The sequence below is a fragment of the Falco naumanni genome, chromosome 4, assembly GCF_017639655.2.
Source record: "Falco naumanni isolate bFalNau1 chromosome 4, bFalNau1.pat, whole genome shotgun sequence".
Classification (NCBI taxonomy): domain Eukaryota; kingdom Metazoa; phylum Chordata; class Aves; order Falconiformes; family Falconidae; genus Falco; species Falco naumanni.
The window spans coordinates 89,297,866-89,316,681 of NC_054057.1; the positions used below are offsets into that span (position 1 = coordinate 89,297,866).

The 18,816-nt window shown below is 40.4% G+C and overlaps 2 protein-coding genes across 2 annotated transcripts; both read left to right on the plus strand.

The window, feature by feature from the left end:
• Positions 1–6: 6 nt before the first annotated feature.
• SEC13 (SEC13 homolog, nuclear pore and COPII coat complex component) lies at positions 7–6,759 on the plus strand. The gene is made up of 9 exons (XM_040593079.1): positions 7–141; positions 518–562; positions 1,338–1,453; positions 1,916–2,067; positions 2,840–2,973; positions 3,761–3,894; positions 4,397–4,517; positions 5,316–5,462; positions 5,899–6,759. The coding sequence occupies exons 1-9, from the start codon at positions 139–141 to the stop codon at positions 6,007–6,009; spliced, it is 963 nt and encodes a 320-aa protein (XP_040449013.1). The 5' UTR covers positions 7–138; the 3' UTR covers positions 6,010–6,759.
• Positions 6,760–6,856: 97 nt separating this feature from the next.
• GHRL (ghrelin and obestatin prepropeptide) lies at positions 6,857–16,800 on the plus strand. Its single transcript, XM_040593082.1, is given in 3 exon segments — positions 6,857–12,504; positions 13,013–13,130; positions 13,596–16,800. Coding segments are annotated over 3 exon segments (387 nt in total). The 5' UTR covers positions 6,857–12,362; the 3' UTR covers positions 13,723–16,800.
• Positions 16,801–18,816: the final 2,016 nt, after the last annotated feature.

Sequence of the window (18,816 nt, forward strand, 5' to 3'; positions counted from 1 at the left end):
CGGAACCTTGGCGCGCAGGCGGGCGGGGCGCGGCGGGGCCGTGTAGGTGCCGGACCGCCGTGCCACGTCTGAAGAACGCGGCCGCTGGCCAGGCCGGGCCGCTCGCTGCCGGGGAGTTCTGCGGGGTCCATTGTCGCCATGGTAGGCCCGGGCCGGGGGACGAAGAGGGGAGCTGGCCTAGGCTCCGTGGGCCGGCCGCGGGTAGCAGGGGGGAGGGCGGTGGCGGCTCCTTGTGCCCGCGGTGCCCGTCGGGGCAGGGGTGGGAGGCGGTGGGGGTAGCGCGGCGGGGAACCGGCGGTGTCTTTGGTGCGGGGCTCGAGCGCGACTGGGTTCGGCACAAAGTGTAACGCGCCCGGCTCTCGGCCGCCTCCGGTGCCCCGATGGAGCCGTGCAGGGGCGGCCTGCGGGCCCCGGGGAGCCGTGCCTGTCCCGGGGCTGGCCAGGGGTGGGCTGTCCGCCTCCGGCCACGCGTGGGTGCGCGGGGCGCGCGTTACTGACTCTCCTCCTTCCCCCGCAGGTCTCGGTAATTAACACGGTGGACACCTCTCACGAGGACATGATAGTAAGTGTGTGGGCAGCTACTTTTTAACAGAAAACCTACTCGGCTCTGTTTACTGTGCTCCCTCCGGTTTTAACCATTTAAATTTTAGACTTCAATTTAACAAAACAGAGCTACTTCACGGCGCTGTCTCATGAGGGGCGGACATACCCGTACCAAATGATGCGCATGGGATGTCAGGCAGGGCATGCTGCCTGAGGTTCCCATAGTGCTGTTTTACATGGTGTGACAGCAAGACTTGGCTACCGGGGAAGGGGAAATTGTGTAAAACTTTTATGTTCATGCTTAGGCTTTTTTCTGCTTGTTTCTGTGAAACAATATATACCCGTATATTAAATGGTACATAACTTCATCAAACAAAACTGTTTTTCTAGGAGCAGATGTGTAAGTATGGGTAGGAGGAAAAATTTCAGAGCAATTTGTAGAAGCACAGAGCCCAGTTAGATAATGAAGTTTCAAGTGTCGTATTCTTATACCCACTTTATGTATTAAGAAACAAAAACTGGTTAAGGCTTTTAGTCAGTGGTGCTAATTTCCTGTGCTCGCCTGAAAATGTTGTGGATTACTGCTCTAAATTCCCAAGATTCCTTCTGTGTAACATTTGTACAGCTAGTGAAAACAGCAGTTGGGCAAATAAGTTACTTATGTGGCTTGTCTGGATTGTTTAAGAACTATCCTTTTTAAGGTGTTTTAACATGAATTTAATTTAGCTATTCTTAAAAGGTAGTAAGATATGCTAACAAAGCATGCTGACCATAGCTTCTCCATCACCTTGCAGCACGATGCTCAGATGGATTACTATGGCACTCGGTTGGCAACCTGTTCTTCAGACAGATCTGTGAAAATCTTTGATGTTCGGAATGGAGGGCAAATCCTCATTGCAGACCTGAGAGGGTAAAGTGTTGAAACGGAAGATTTTGATCTGTGGAAATTTTTTAATATGTTGTCATTTTGCCCTTTGGTACCACCAGGTGCATAGTAAATTCCTCCAATGTAGTAATTACTCTGGCTGGTTGTTGCTAAAGAACTCTTCAGAGCTGCAAGGGCAGGGACAGAGAGCCAGTGAAGAATAACACTGGGACTTCTTCATCCATTAAATAATTGACACCTATAATTTTTGAGAAGTAAACTCACAGTCTTAATTTCAAATATAAGGATAAATGTCTGGAACTGTTTTCAATGGCAGTGGGTTTGTCAGACAGTCCAGTATGGTGTTTTTCATCTTTGCATTACTCATTCTTCATATCATTGCATTAATCACTTGCAGAACACCAATTTACAAAAATCATGGCTGTGAAGCAGCCACAACGGGAATAGGTTTCTCCCAGCTTTTCCAAATAATGTTGTTTCTTGCAGGCACGAAGGTCCCGTGTGGCAGGTTGCCTGGGCTCATCCGATGTATGGAAATATCTTGGCTTCCTGTTCCTATGACAGGAAGGTTATTGTCTGGAAGGAAGAAAATGGTACCTGGGAGAAGACCTATGAGTACACAGGGCATGATTCCTCAGGTATGTGGGGTCTGGAGCTGGGAATTGAGACTGGGGATATATGAGGATTCAGGTAGGATTGGAATAAATCTGTCAGTGTTAAGGAAGAAAGCCTCTATCAAACAGATGGGGACGAATCAGTGGAGAGACAATAAATCTATTCAGCATGAATAGAGCATTTACGTAAGGTCATACTGCTGGATAACTTTCTGTCCTGGTTCATACAATGTTTGCGTACGAGTTGTTTTACAGATAAATCAGCTTTCAAATAAACAAGATGGTAGGGTACTGAATTCCTGGGGAAAATGCTCTATGGATCCACCACAGGAAGAAAGGAAAAAGGTGGATTTTTGCATGCTGTGTTTTGGTTTACAATGGAAACTGTTTTGTTCAGATGATTGGGCCTCCTACATGCAGATCTGAGAAGTCTCCAGCTTTGTTGTGTTACTAATCTAGACTTTAAATACTATGCCTGCCATTCAGCTTTTGTTCTAGAGTCAGCAATACTCTTTGCTGTTGCAGGGGATAGTAAAAGATTTTGATCTGTCATTAAGAGTGATCTTTTGGTGTTCTCATTCTAAAAGGGTGTGAAAAATAAAGGCAGATTTCTGTCAGTCAGTAAACAGTGTTAATTGACTGGCTTTGCTGAAACTCAGGAATGCAAAGATTCTTATTCTGAGCTTTCAGAGCTGCTGGCTTTTAGTGACTATTCCACTCATATTAGCCAGTGAATTGGTTAGTCAATTTTAGGTAGCTGCTGTGTTGTAATCGAGCCTGTCCTCCCTCCTGACAGTGAATTCTGTTTGCTGGGCACCCCATGACTATGGATTGATCCTGGCCTGCGGGAGCTCTGATGGGGCCATTTCATTATTGAGCTACACAGGTGACGGGCAGTGGGAAGTCAAAAAGATCAGCAATGCACATACGGTAAGTCTGTTCCTTTGGAGCAGCACAGAGTTCTTGGAGCTATGATGCTTCAAAGAACTTTTAGACTAGATAAATACTGAAATACAACAAAATTATGTGAAACAGTTTCCAGAATCAAGAATAACTTGTTTTAAATTAGTTCAGAGTGGGAAGGTATACTTTGTAGTCACTAAAATGAAGTAGAAAACAGCATATGTGAAGGTTACTAAACAGCACTGAGAATACCTCTTTATTAAGCACTGTTAAACACAGTGCTGGAAGTTACATGGTAGGAAATTGCTTTGGTACTAACGACACCTGTACAAACTAACTGAATAAGCTGTAGCTGGAAAAACAGCAGGATTTGTGTTTTTCCCAAAATAGCGGGGATTTCTGCTTAAGCAGAACTTCATAAGCTAACAGCAGTAGCTCTTGATAAAAGGAAATAGGGTGCCAGACCAAAGGTTCATTCTACTCCTGCATTCTTAAAACTTAGCAGCTGTGCATGTTTTATGTCTTTTTGGTTTGTATCTGTCTCCACTGTTTACATATCTGAGATTATATTTGCACATAAACCAGTTACTTAGCTACCTAAGGCTTTCCAAATAAGTGCCCTATTGAGACCAGACTGTATATGGGTTTCTTACTCATCTGATACCCACCTAGCATTGTGCAAGATTTTCCTAGGTTGGACTTATTCCCCCTGCCCCCAACAGAGAGTATGCAAAGTGTCATTTGCCCCTCAGCAGCTTTTATTTCCTTATTTAAATTAAGCAACTTTTAATAATGATATTTTTTCATTAAATAGATTGGATGTAATGCAGTTAGCTGGGCTCCTGCTGTTGTACCAGGAAGCCTTATAGAACAACCATCTGGTCAAAAACCAAACTATATAAAAAGATTTGCATCTGGTGGCTGCGACAACCTTGTCAAGATCTGGAAGTAAGTGCACTACTGCTAGACTTAAAAATTTGTACAACCTGATATGCTTTATATCTTTGAACGTCCCTGTCAGTATCTCAGGTAATATTTTCAGCATTTCTATGCTTTAATCTTTGAACTGCCGTTATAGAGAAGTTCTTTAAAAATGGAAACAACTTAGTGATATGCAGTCTCTCACATGGCTATAGCAATTTCTGTCAGCCCTGCTTCATCTTATCTTGGGAAAGGGCTTTCTAATTGTATTTGATTACCACTGTCACTTCGACAATAGCAGATTTCTGTACAGTAACTGAAGGTTAGATTCTCTCCCTATGCTGCTTTCTGTCCCTTGGAAGGGATTTTGTCAGTTTAAGCCACTTTGCTTTTTGGAGAAGAGTGGGGAACACTTGTGCTTTGTATTACCTGGATAAACAAGGAGTCTGAAAAAAAAATCCAGAACAGGAGGTGAGAAATATGACTGCTGGCTGCTGCCACCCTTCTGACTGTATAAATGTGTTTTCAGGGAAGAAGATGGTCAGTGGAAAGAAGAGCAGAAGCTGGAAGCTCATAGTGACTGGGTTCGAGATGTAGCCTGGGCTCCATCCATAGGCTTGCCAACAAGTACCATTGCTAGCTGCTCGCAGGTGAGGTTTCTGTTGGAGTGACAAGGAGGCAGGCTCTCAACACCCTCGCTTCCGTTTACTTCCCCTTTTCTCTAGGAAAGGAATAGTAAGGACAGAACTGCGGTAACAGGTGATCTTGTCAGTCCTTTGCTGTATCTGGGTGTATGCATAACAGCTTTTGATTCCTGTTCCTCCCAAACTCAGAAGCCCAATAGAAGCATTTCTGGACAGAGACTGGGGGTGGGTGTGGGGGAGCTTTGTACCAAAGACTTATCTTTTATTTTGAAAATCATGAGCAGAGTGGCCTCGCTATGAGGAAGACCTTCAAATCAACATCATATTTTAATGGCTCTGGCTCAGATTCACTGAACTTCCAGCTAAAAATACTGTTTTCTAATAACTGGAATTCTTAATCAGCTCTGATATCCTCAATCTTCATATTGTCTGTAGTGTTGTCCTGTAAATGCTTTTTATTTTATATATCAAGAAGACTACTCAGTAAGCTGCCAACTTGCTGTCATGTGGCTGGATATATATGTATACATATATATGTATTTTGGGAGCTCTTCTCTGGTATTTGCAAGTCATCTTTTGTAAAAATAGTTTTTCTTATCGGAGCATTGTACTCCTGACTTGCTTTTAGCTGTAGTAAGAAAGCAGGCCTTTTGCTGTATTGAGCAAAAATCCATGCAAACACATCTAGGGTTCATATCAGAGCTGTGATTTGGAAGGATTTGGAAGTGTAACTCCAAGTCCAATCAAGGTTGTTTTTTCTGTGTTGTAACTAGTGGTCCAACCAACTCTGCTTGCTTTTGTTAGGATGGCAGAGTGTTCATCTGGACATGTGATGATGCCTCTGGAAATTCATGGTCACCAAAGCTGCTGCACAAGTTCAATGATGTTGTCTGGCATGTGAGTTGGTCCATTACTGCAAATATCCTTGCAGTGTCTGGAGGAGACAATAAAGTGAGTATTGCTGCCTTGGCTTTTATTCCTGCATGCCATATTTTCAGAATGACTGAGATGAGACAGGCTATTGTCACTTTTGTTTAAGACTGTTGCAGATTCTCCTTTGCTGCAATGCTGAGGCTTTTGCTTTTGACTGATCAGAAGGACCCTAACCTTTGGCAAACCTACTTGCATTGCATTCTTAATCCTTACTGGAGTTTAGAAACGCAGGCTTAACTTTTATTTTTTGGGGTACTAACAGCAGAATTCACATGCTCTCCCTTTACTACTGGATGATTATTCAGTATACAGCAACAAATAACTTGATACTTAGAACGACACTTAAACACTTTATGTAGCTGTAGACTGTCACCAAACCAGTGATGTGATAGTTGTGAGGAAATGGGAAACGGAATGTATTAAAGCTGAAACTTCTTCCTGGTCTGTTTTTGAGGTCACGCTATGGAAGGAATCAGTAGATGGATTGTGGGCATGTATCAGCGATGTCAACAAGGGCCAAGGAGGGGTGTCTGCCATCACAGAGGGGCAGCAGAATGAGCAGTGATGCATGAGTGAATGTGCCAGCTGCAACAAGTGATCACTATACCAGATTTGCAATGTTTCTTGAACCGGATGAGAACTGATTTTATCTAAACTGGACATGAACGTGGGAAACAATTACCCAATTTTATGAGCACTCTAGAACTATTACTGGGAGGCTACAATATGTTGATAATCAGCCTTAATTGACATTCCCTTAAATTTAAGGTAAAGAGCATAGCAAAGTACTGTGCCTTATACTACTCCTTGATGCTGTAGAAATTGTACCCTGCTTTTCTGGTTTAGGGATCAAATTTAATTGGATATGCTGTAGTCAGACTTCAAGCACTTAAGTAGGAACAAGTGGAACACTCAGAGGGGCAAGGCTGTAAAGTCCTTTGTGCAAGAGGACAAATGCTCTGTCCCTTCAAAGGCCAAAACTTTGTTTCAAGTGAGGGGAAAGGGATGGTGGAGTTTTCAGCATTAGGTGATAGTATGTTGGCTAGCCCTCCTGGTAGTGGGGAATTAGTGCTTAGGTCTTCCTGAAAATAACATGCTTGCATGGGTGAAAGTCTCTGTGCTTTCCTGAAAGTGAAAAGGAGTAGTAGAATGCATATGTCTTTTGCTTTGCAATAATTTCAAACTTGGGTTATTTAACCAACATCAATAAATCCAACCATAATTTGAAGATTTTTTTTTCTAGCCACACTTCTGTACTGTACCTCAGGTTTATTTTTTGTTGAGATACCAACAGAATAAAGTCCTATTGGTTAAAGCCTGGTGTGCTGTATGTAATCTTTTCACAGGGGCTGTGTTGAGGCTGTCTACAGTCTACCCTCAGTCAAGCCACAGTCATGTTGCCTTCCCATCCATGGTATTAGCTTTACACTAGCTGGGAAAGTATTAGTCCACTAGAGACTAAGACTGTATATGGTGTAAAAAAGAACAAAGTTTTGCCTTCAGTTAAACTGATGTGCCATTGCATTTCAGGCAAGTATATCAGGCTTGAACAAACTACATTTCAGTATGCCTTTAGCTAAAAGCTGAAGCACTCTTCCCCTCCTACAAGAGGGAAAGTACTTAACTCAAAGGTCATATTTTTCCCTTTATTCTTCAATTGCACTGAAGCAACACAAATGAACAATTCACAGCCTTCCTCCTTCTCCAAGGTAGTGAATCCTAGGCATGCTCTTTGTTTGGGCATAGTCAAGTTAATATACCCTCTTTTTTAGATAACTATCATAAAACAAGGTTTTATTTATCTATACTAACCAAATAATATCTAGCTGCTCTCACAGAAACACATAAATGGATTATTTTTTTAGATATTAACAGAAGCATGCAACATTCCTGTTATTGTTTAAATGCACTTTAGCCTTACTACCTGCCCCCCCCCAAGAATTAATCAACTCATCTAGAAATTAGCATTATATTCAAACATTTCAAATTATACAGCAAAGCACTATTTTCTTTCAAGCTGTTTTCCATTTCTACTAAGATCATAATCAATCATAATGGCTAAACTGAACAGGCAGCCTTTCATTCCCACTACCATGCCCACTTGTTCTTTGATACCGAGTACCTGGTCACCTAGGAGTGTTTTGGGTTGCATTTAACTGCTGTGGAAACCATACAAGCTTGAAATCACACATAGTAGCTCCAATAAAAAGGCTCAAAAATGAAACCTCATTCTTGGTTAGCTTTTACCATGCTTCATTCTAAGGAAAAAGGGCACTAGCTCCTTAGTACACAGGAAAGGTTTTTTGCCTTTGGGGGTATTAGGTTCCACAATTCACAGTGTTAAAATTTATCCATATATTTTACAAGTTTAAATACTTAAGAATTCAAATCTACTTAGCAGCAAGGCTCTGTTCAGCCTGTTATTCCTTCATACTTAAGATGAAATGTATTAAAATGGTTTCAAGTAATGATCAAAGTATCCCAAACAATTACAACTGATTACAAATTATTTAAAGGTAACACAATGTATTCATTGCAAATATAATCAGGTGAAAGTTTTTGAGAATAAGCTTCATGTTTTTGGATCTGTAATCCCCTCCTTCCTGTACTTGGGGAAAGAGAGAGAGAAAAAGAATATACTCAACGTAAGTTTCTCCAACAGCAATTTTGATTTAACTAAATTTCTCCTCATCTTTGCACATTTGCACATTCCCCACACCCTTCTCCACCCTACTGCTGGAAGTTTGTGGGGCTCCAGTGCAAAATGGATCCTACAAGTTAGCCATGTCATTTAAGTCAAATTAGAATACAAGCAACAGAAGTTACAAATTTGTCATCCTTCATCATATATTCTTTCTTTCCTCCTACTCTTTCTCAGGTTAAAAAAAAAAATAATTCCCTATTTATCTTAATGAGATTTTTCTAGCCCCTCAGCTATTGCTACTAATCTTAACTGAAGTGATTTTTAAAATTTGCTAATGTTCCATTTTTAAAGTAACGGAAGCAAAGCTTCTCAGGTATCATTTTCAGTGTCAGTCTTCCAGCAAATAACAACAAAATCTGATAAAACAGAACCTTGGAGAGAAGACCAAAGAGAGAATGCACTTAAAGGCAAAAATGAGAAACATGGCTGTTGCTGCCAGTTAGGAATACAGCTCAACTTCTCCATTTCTCTTACATCATCTCAGATAATAAAAAGGGTTTGGGGCTTTTCCTTTTTTTTGGGGGAAAAAAAAGATTAATTAATAGCTGTAACATGTATAAAAGGAACAATGTTAATGCCACAGGAAAAAAAGGAAATTCTCACTTTGTTCCCTACACAATTTCATTATATGTAAAAGAAGCACAGCAACAGATCTATGCATTCTTTTCACTTTTTTTGTTGATTTTGTTATCTTGCAAGCAGGCCAAGTTTCCAAGGAATTTAAATACATATCAGATTGCATTTCCAGGAATACTGTAGCACAGAACAAATACTCCACTATATAGAGATAGAAATATATATATATATATAAAGTGCTTTGGAAAGCAACTGTTTAGTGAAGCCACAAAAATAACCAGGTAAAGTTTCAGAGAAGTTTCAGCTTTTGATGGTTTTCCTGTGCAATTCCTCTCCACTAAGCTGTCTGCTTCAGTTACTATATCTTCATTATAGAAGAAGACACTGTAAGCTATAATCTCTTTTTGACAGCATATTTTTACCTTTGGCATATAAAAATCATGTTCCTTTATACATCTATCTTTAGAAATTCAAATCAGGAGAAAGATTTTTGTTGGAGAATGGTTGCAGGAAGGTGGTCATGGCTCCATGAAAAGGTTATGTGAGTCTAAAATGTTTGGTCTTTACATCAGTGAGCCTTGACATGAGCAGGCCAAGCAGGCCGCAGTGGAAAATTCTGAGTTATGCTGATAAGGAAGAAACTAAAGGTCTCGCTGACCTTGACAGTATGAAGTAAACAATTTTGAGGAAGTAGTTGGTGAAGAACAAGGAAGAACCCCGAAGTTATGCAAGCAAAACTGCAAATAGGAGGAGTATGGTAATGTAACCTTTAGAATTTAGCCAATGAATAAGTGCCAAATATGTATAATTAGTTGTAGCAATATAAAAGTCTGATTGTGCCACAATAAAGTTGAAGCTTGCTTTATCACTCATATTGAATCGACTGCTTGTTTCCCCCGCCTGTCGCAAGTGGCGCCCGAACAGGGACCCCCATTCTTGTTCTCCACCGGACAGTGAGCTCGGAGAAGCACTGGTAGCAGCGACCAGGGAGCAGAAGATCGACGTATGCTGTCGCAGGCTTCTGATCCATGCTTGAGCCCGAGAGAGGAGGGGGCTCGCCATCCAAGGAAAAGCTACCCAAGACAAGGCTGCATTGGACCGGATAAGAAAGAAGGTCACAGTCGCTAGCGCAATGGATAGAGAGGCAGCTTTCGAATCCTTAAAGCACTTTTCAGAAAAGTGGGGAGTAGGCCCTCTAAAAGATCTGGCCGGATTAATTGCCATGGGGAAAGCAAAAGGTTTTTTTTAAAGACCCAGAAGCTATGTTTGAAGTAGAGGAGTAGCGTACATTTGGTGATTGCTTGTGGGACTTAGTAATTGATGATGATAAAACAGCTAAAAAGTTGATGAAACCATGGCGAGATGTAATTAATTGTATGAAAAAATATAGAGGTCAGAGGCTGCAGCAGCAAGGTGTTTTTCAGCCTCTGACCGGCTTGAACAGCCTGATGCTAATGCCGGTCGCCTCACCATAGGGGGCAATTATTTCCTCACCTCCAGCTAGTGGGATTCCCGTCCCAGTGACACAGCGGCCCTCTTGTCCACCCCCTGATCCGCCGACGGCAAAACTGTCTGCGCCGCCGGTTGAAATGGAGGTGGCCTCCTGTGAGGAAGATTAAGCTGGTGAGGCTGAATATAATGCAGAGTGAGACACACCGATTTTTAAAAACAAAAGGGTTATACAGCCACACGTCACACGAATTGACTGGAATAGTGTAATGCGAGAAGCAATTATGCAAAGAGACTTTGAAACTGTAGAACAGCTCAGCTCCCCCCAGCCTCAAGCTTTTCCGGTTGTGTATCAAGTAGATAATACAGGAGGAATGCTCGGAGTACATGAGACACTAGATTGGAAAATTTTAAACCAGTTACGTAGTACCGTAAATGAGTCTGGAGTGCACAGTGAACCCGCAAGACAAATGTTAAATTATATCTGGGGAAGCGGAATCTTATGTCCTGAGGACATAAAAGATTTAATGGGGTTAATATTAAAACAGTCACAACAATTATTGTGGCAAACTCATTGGCAAAGACTCTGTGAAGTTTCTGCACATATTCCCCGAAACCAAAACGATCGGCTACTAGGATTAACTGTAGAACAATTAATGGGGACAGGGCCGTTCGCCTCTGTTGAAATGCAGATGCAGGCAGGTCCTGATGTCCTGTTAGAATCCATGCGTTTGGCTCACGAGGCTCTACAAAAAAAAACGACTCCACCCACTCCCTCATACCTGTCAATTAGACAAGGGAGAGGAGTCATTTGCCTCTTTTGTCGATAGATTGACAGATGCTATCAGTCTTGCAGATGTTGCAGATTTTACGAAAGGCCCTTTCTTAAGACAGTGTGTGTTAGAAAACTGTAATAGTTTTACTAAAGGAATTCTTGTTACTCTACCCCTAGACGCAACCATAGAATCAATGTTAGAATGAATGAGTAGGGTGCCAGTAGGACAACAAGCAACGTTGGTAGAATCAATCAAAGAGCTAGGGAAACACTTCCTGCAGGCGCAGAATCAAGCCTTTGCAGCCCTAGCCCCCCTGAAGCCTCCTGAAGCTCCAAGAGCGAAATCTACTAGTCGTCGAGACTATAAATGTTTCCGCTGCGGGCGATCAGGACACATGCGGTGACAATGCAGAGAGCCTCAGGTGTGGTGCCAAAATTGTCACATGAACAATCATAGCACCGAAGCCTGCAGAAACTCGGGAAACGGGAAGACGAGCGCGAGGAGTCGCAGCGCGCCGACCCGAATCGCGGCTCCAGTTACCATCAGAGCACCGACCAACCAGCATCAGATGGCGCCATCTACCGGCCAGCCGCCACCGCCGCTGCCTAGCTTGGACCAGCCACCAGAGGGAGCCTCGGACTGGATCTGGCAACAGCGGTAGATACCCCCCTAACAGACGACCGCCCTCAGAAGATCGCTACAAGTGTGATGGGACCTATAATTATTAATGGACAACCATATGGAGCCTTGTTGTTAGGGCGATCATCTAGCAGCATAAAAGGGCTTTTTATACTACCTGGAGTTATTGACTGTGACTATACTGGAGAAATTTTTATCATTGCACAAATGAACTTTCCTCCAATCTATATTCCAAAAGGAAGCTGAATTGCTCAACTAGTCCCCATTCCGCAGTTGACCAATCAGATGACAACAGAGACCACCTAAAATCGCGGAGCAGCAGGATTTGGCTCCACTGGAGGACTTGCCTTGTTAACCATGCCAATGAATCATCGACCCGTCACTAACGTGATGTTCACCTTCGTGCACAAACAACAGCAAATGCAAGCCTTACTGGACACAGGAGCTGACATCACCATTGTCACAAGTGACCGATGGCCTAGCCACTGGCCCCTACAAGCAGTATTGAGTGGAGTAGGAGGAGTTGGAAGAACCGCAACAGTACAACGTAGCCAGCAAAGAGTACGTGTAGTGGTAGACGGGCATACCGCATCAATTTATGTAACTGTTATGCAATTACCAATTGGAGTCAACGCCCTCATTGGCTGTGACGTTTTGAACCAATTGGGAATTGTGCTCACCACTGAAACGCCTTTTTAGGCACGGTCACTGCAGATTTTCACTGGATCTGGATTCAATTAAATAGATTATAAAATATGTTTAATTTTTCAACTTATGTTTTTAGATTTGACACCCTGCCTCAGGAAGATAATCTTGTTTCTCAGAGGTACTCTCCTGGGAATTATCCTTTACATCGCTCTCTGGACAGAAACTACTCTGACTGGCTCTAGTTTTTTAAGCCCTGAATATAAAAAAAAATACAGGTAAAAAAAAATCATAAAAATACCAAGATTGTCTTCCTCCGTAAGTCCTTAAAACCAATATTCTTTACAGCATTCAGAAAAGCTTTTAGAAGATTTATTTTCTGGAAGAGGAAGGAGGTATTCCTGAGAACTTCTGTAACAAACCATTAGCATTGTATTCATGCTATGAAAAGATGCATGTAATCTCATTCGCTAAGAATTAATAATCTGAAAAAAAAAGAACAATTGAAGAGAAAACATTGTTTTAAATACTTTGTTGGCATCTTTGGAAATTAACTGTAAGGTGCTTGTTCTTTAATGACCCCTTAAACCAAATTCCTATTAAAGTTAATGCAGCAGTGGTAATAAAATTATTATAGACCTACATATCATACATACATACATAAGTGTATGGTGCCTTCAGCTAATTTGATGCATCTGTGTTAATTAAGAGTTCTAACTTCCCAAGAAACTGACTAGTTTGACTATGGAAAGAATATATAGATATTATTTTGCTTGCTTTCTAGCAACAATATGACCTGAGAAAAAACCCAGCACAACTACATCATCAAGGTACAGAAGCCTTTTGGGGTACAGATGAAGCAGGGGCAGAAGATGACAGTAACAATATTGAAATTAAGGTCTGTATTTTTTCTTACTGCTCTTAAACATGCAAGTTTAAGTGGTAGGGTTGCATACCACAATTTCTGTCACAGGAGGCAGTACAAACTAAAACTACAATAATTTTTAACTTGAAATGCAAGTAGGAAAGGGCACATGAAAACTGCCAGCACTGATTATACGAAATAATGTAAAATCAGCTGCAGTAAGTCAGATCACAATCTCCTATTTAGGATTCATTACATTCCAGAACTAACATATAATAATGTGAGTTTCTTGTTAAGTTTTCTTTCCTCCAGTGTGTTGTGCAGCTTGCCATACACTCTGTTTTTGAGATTCTCATTACATGTCTCAACACTAGTAAGTGAATAGATGGAATACCTTTTTATACTTCCTGCTTATCATCATTCCCATGAATAAAATTAACTTGCAGTGTCCTTGTCCAGAACTTGTCTGTTAAACTCTGTCTTTTAATGTTTTTATGGTTTAATGTTCCCTTTGAAATTGGTGTCAAGACAACAGAAGAAGATTATCAAAAATATGGACAAGCCCTGGAGAAGATGCTAGGGGACAAGCTTGAAGAGAATGCTAAAGGTACTGCCAAGTCATAAAAGCAGAGCTTTTTAAAAAACAAAAACCAGATCACTAGCACCACCAAACAAAAACACCAATGCCATAAGCAGTCTGGTTTGTACCTTCACAGCCTGTCATACTTTATTTGCACTTACCCATGTTAATCTGATCATTATGAATCTTCCGTTTTCACGTTTATGTCAGTCTTGATATCTGCATGACTCATTCCAACTACAAATCATGCTTCTGCGTTCACCCTGCTTTTCAGGTTCCTAGGGCTTCCCCCAAGCTCCCCTCTCCATTTTCCTCTGAATTCCTTCTGAAGGACTACTTCCATGGCCATTATACAAGCAAGACAGTCTTATACACATGTGCCCTTCTAGAATCTAACTATGAAAGCCACCTTATCTTCTGCCTTCAGCTGAGCACTTGTAGAACTTTTAGACAGATGATCAAAACAGGGTTTTCAGAAAAATATTAAGACTGTCAAATAGCATATCAAAATAATCTTTATCTTTTGCCTTTATAGAAAAGATGAAAAACTGAGGCAAGATGAAGGACAAAGAACTAGATGGCCTGATTTCTTTTAAGTTTTACTTTAGTATGAAATTATTACTGATTTCACAACTCTAAAGAAGAAAGGAGGATGTAAACGTGAGCAGCTTGACCTGACAGACATTGGAACAGATTATCTTTTAAGGAAGATCCAGAGCCAAAAATAATAAAGGGCAGGGTTAACCACAGGCTGACCTGTAGGCTTATTTTCTTATTTTATCTCTTTTCCTTAGTAAATATAGTGATTATTCTAAACTATGTTTGAATGCTATATGAATGCTTTCTAAAACTGGTGGAAACCTCTTCTTACACTTCTATATACATCTGCAATAGAGAATAAATCTTATGCTGAAACTGCAGTTACTTGTGGGGTTGTTTTTTGTTTATTTGTTCAAGAGTAGCTCAAACTAAATAGTTCACGTAATAAACTATGGAAACTAGATGGACAAGGACTCAGCTTTCAGTTGCCAAATTAGTCTAATTGCCAAAGGATTTGTTAATACAGACCTTATAAAGGAAACCATCTAATATTGCTTCCAGCTTATAAAAACGTTTCCCAGTTAACTTGCTTGGATTCAGAACCATATTTGTATTGGTGCATACATCAGAGGTACAAGGTAATTTTTCATGCCTTCAAATGCAAAAACCAGTATGCTCCAATATAGTACATGTTCTTTTCTGTACCTCAGCCCATACAGACATCTGGTAATCCATTAATGTCTTCTAGAATTTCCTCCTGATGACATTCTACAAAGTCTTCTCAACAGACTAATGCAATAAACGTAAATACAGCTGCAATTATTAGACATTCTCTTTTTCTGCCCCAGAATTAATCTCCTAAATGAAGCGATCCCCTTCATGCCGCTAGCACCGTCTTATGCTATAATCCACCAGAAGGCAAAGGAGAGTTAGAAGTGAAGGGGAAAAGTATTAAAAAGGGGTAAACAACGCTTGAGAGACTAGCCCAGGGTAAGGGTGTGGACACATACTTTGTGAAACCTGCAGAAGTGTTAATGAAGGGGAAGAATCAGAAAGAGCACTGAAGTCGTATTTATTAGTCTTGACTCCAATTATTACTTCCACAGCAGAGCTACTGCTTGTGTTCTTTTTATATTTAATGTTTTCCAAGCATATTCCGTAGAAACAGTCAGCCAATAAGCTGCCCAACAGTCCAGGAAGGAAACCGCCAGCCAGAGATACTGCATAAATCCTTTATTAAAATAAGAAGCACTGTTTCTAACATTCTGACAAGATTGTGTCAGATAGTCTACTCACTGAAAAGAAAATATATGGCTAAGCTAGTCTATAGAATAAAAACAAAGGCACAGCTATTATGCTGTGTTGCTTATCCAGCTTACTCGGCAGAACATTCTAAGGTTGTTTTTTAAAAAAAAAAAACCAACACAAAAATCCCCAGCATTTCCTGGTGGTCTAGAAAGAAGGAACTTTGAACCTATAAATATGTGCCGTATTTTCTCCTTTGCAAATATGACATCAGCCTCAAGAGGGTAGTATAAAATAACCTACGTTACTCCTACAGTATCTGCTCTAGGATTTTTCCAAAATAACTATGCAGTCTATTTGAAAAAATAAGCTGGATCTCTACCCTCTGACACAGTACAGATAATTTCAAACCCGACATTCTCATTCTCTTATTTCTGAGCAATGACACTGAGGTAAAAACTATCTAACAGAAGCTGGGTAATTATCTGGCTACTTACTGTAACTGGTTGTCCTAACCCAAATACTGCATACAACAAATGCCAAGAATGTGACCTAGCCAAGATGCAAGGAATTAGTTAACAACAACAAACTCACCCTCCGATCAAAAGCCAAAGTAAAAGCATGGTTTTTTTCCTCGGCCAACCCAGATCAACTTTCTATTAATTTGGATACAATGTTTCAAATAAACCCAACAATTTCACTAAACTCATCTTTCTCCTCAGATTTCAGCAACGAAAAGGAATTAATTCTCAAGGGTTGAAAAGCAGAATAACCTCAAAACTAATATTCCTTTATGCGCTCAGTAACAGTGTGACAAAGGACTCTTACTTGACCTGGAGCCATCCACAAAGTTAGCCAAATATTTGATTCCATCCTTAAATTTTGTTTGAATGGGAAGGCAGCAGTGGAGGAGGAAAGGGAAGAGTGCACTTCTGTGTTAGTCCCAAGTCATTCACACAGACTTCCCTAACCAGAAGTTGTTTTGGGATGGGCCACCATTCAAGTATTACTTATGTGCCCACAATTAAGATTTTTATTATGCTGCAGCTGAATATGCTTATTTCTCTGTGGTTTGTTCTTACTAATAATTTGAGATTTATGAATGAAATGTGTATATATATTTTTTTTTTAAAATCATATTAGGAAAAGGCAAATGCAGCCATCATGGGACTTACCTTCACCTGTAATCAATCTCCCTGTGTTGAAGAGGATGTAGTATTTCTTTTGTGTTACAAAACCCTTAACAAAAGTAAAAGTTGTCTTCCTCCACTGTTTTGAAATTATTATTCAGTTGTGAAAGTAGAATAGGGTGACTAAATAAGCTATAATCAACCCAGTTACTATGAAAAAAAAAAGTGACATCACATTAAAGAAATAACAATCAAGAGTCCCTCAAAAATAACAACTAGTATTTTATAACAACTTTAAGTGTTTAATTCTTTATAGATTAGGGAAGTGGAAAATATCCAGTCATTTCAATTGTAATAGTTCCCCAATCTAAAGAATGATCTAACGCCTTTTTTTTCCCTCCTCTTCCCTGTAAGAATACATTACTAGACTAGACTTTACAAAACCAGGAAACTCCTAAAGTACGAAACAGACTAAAACCATTTCATCCTCTTAATTTAAATTTTGTCAAAAGGATTTTAACCATTAAGAACCCACATATATTTCAACACATGCATTCAACAAAGACATACTTACCACCCCTGCCCTTTTTTTTTTTTGGTTTCATCCACAAACACAGGCTTGGAGAGGCTCCTCAGCAACTGCGCTTTGGCAAGTCACAGGGTGTCCCCCAGAGTCATTCTGGACAACAACTGGACAGCTGCAGGTTCTTTCACCTTCCTCTATTTCCTGTCTGTCCAAACACAGTTGCAATTGCTGGCCGCCTTCAAGTTTTGGAATGACGTGGATGCTTCCCAAGTTGCAACCACAAAACTCTCTTCCACGCTGTGGGCTGTCAGCCTGAACTTCACTGGTGGAGATACCTCCTTTCTGACCATTTGCCCTACTGCCTTCTCAAACGCACCTCGGAGTGCCTTAAGGCACGTTACAGTGACCGCCGATGCTTTTGTTTTCTTCTTCCTGTGATCTCCAGTCTGTTGTTCTCTGAAGTTGCATTTATTTTCCATTCTTTGCATGATATTTACCTCAATGCATTCAGGTTTATTTTCAAGCTACCTAATAAACTAAAAAGTCTATGTTAGTAACATGTTTAAGCAGTTATGAACAACTAAACTAATATTATGTGAGTTAGGGGAGAATAACCACCTAAAGGATGAGAACTTTCCCCCTCTCCCAGGAAAGGGAAAGGTGCTGTAAAACTCTGCAGCTAGCCAGTAGGATAACTGGAAATTGAGTAGTCTGAATCCCTACAGTTTTGCTCTCATCACACTTATGCTTACAAAAAAACACATCAATATTTGTCTACCTGGATGGACATATTAAATGACCATCAGACATCACGGGATACTAAATGAGGTTCAGACAATATTATTGAATCATACAGATTAAAAAAAAAAAAGGGGCAAACAGTTAAAGAGAATACAACTGGTTTTGCCCAACACAAACTCAATATATGTTATAGTTTCATTGCCTCACTTGTCAAGATAAAAACCTGCCTTTTAGAAAACCTGAGGCTCCATAGAAATCAACCAACTACAGTAAGCGAAGCAAAAAAAATCTAGTAGCTTTGCTGCAACAAAGGATTTTTACATCAGCTTTATAATTAAAGCAAAGTACTTTCGCAATCCAATGTGTTCCTTCTTGCAGTTTGTTACAAGAACAGGATGTCAAGATCTGAAAGATTTCCACAAAGAAATATTACTTCGTAACTAAAAATATGAGTGACAGGAACAACTCTAGAAGTCTTTAAAGTGCACAAATTGTGTTAGATTGCCCTCCAAGAGTTACTAACTGGAGAAAAAGGAAATGACTGAAACCTGAAATTTTCATTTACGTGTGCACCTACAGGCTCATCTTCAGTAACAGAACTCAAGACTACAAAGTATCACTGATAATAAGTTTTGTGGGGCTGAATGACAGCGAACAATGATACTACATTATTGTACACATATATACTTAAAGACTGTGACTAAAACTGTGCCTTTAGACGCGGGTAACCATTAATTGATAGGGTTCAGCAAAAAGTTTAAGTCACAGACAGAAATTTAAAGTATTAGCATGAGGATGCCAGGCAAGCCAAATCTTACCACAGCTCTTCCTTTGCTCTTAGCAATTCCCAGGGAGAACGTAAGCAGGGTTGGATTCCCTTTTCTGTTCTTACAGAAACAACTTGGTTCATCATAAGGGAATAAAGAAGAACATGAACTCATTCCCCTACTTTGCAA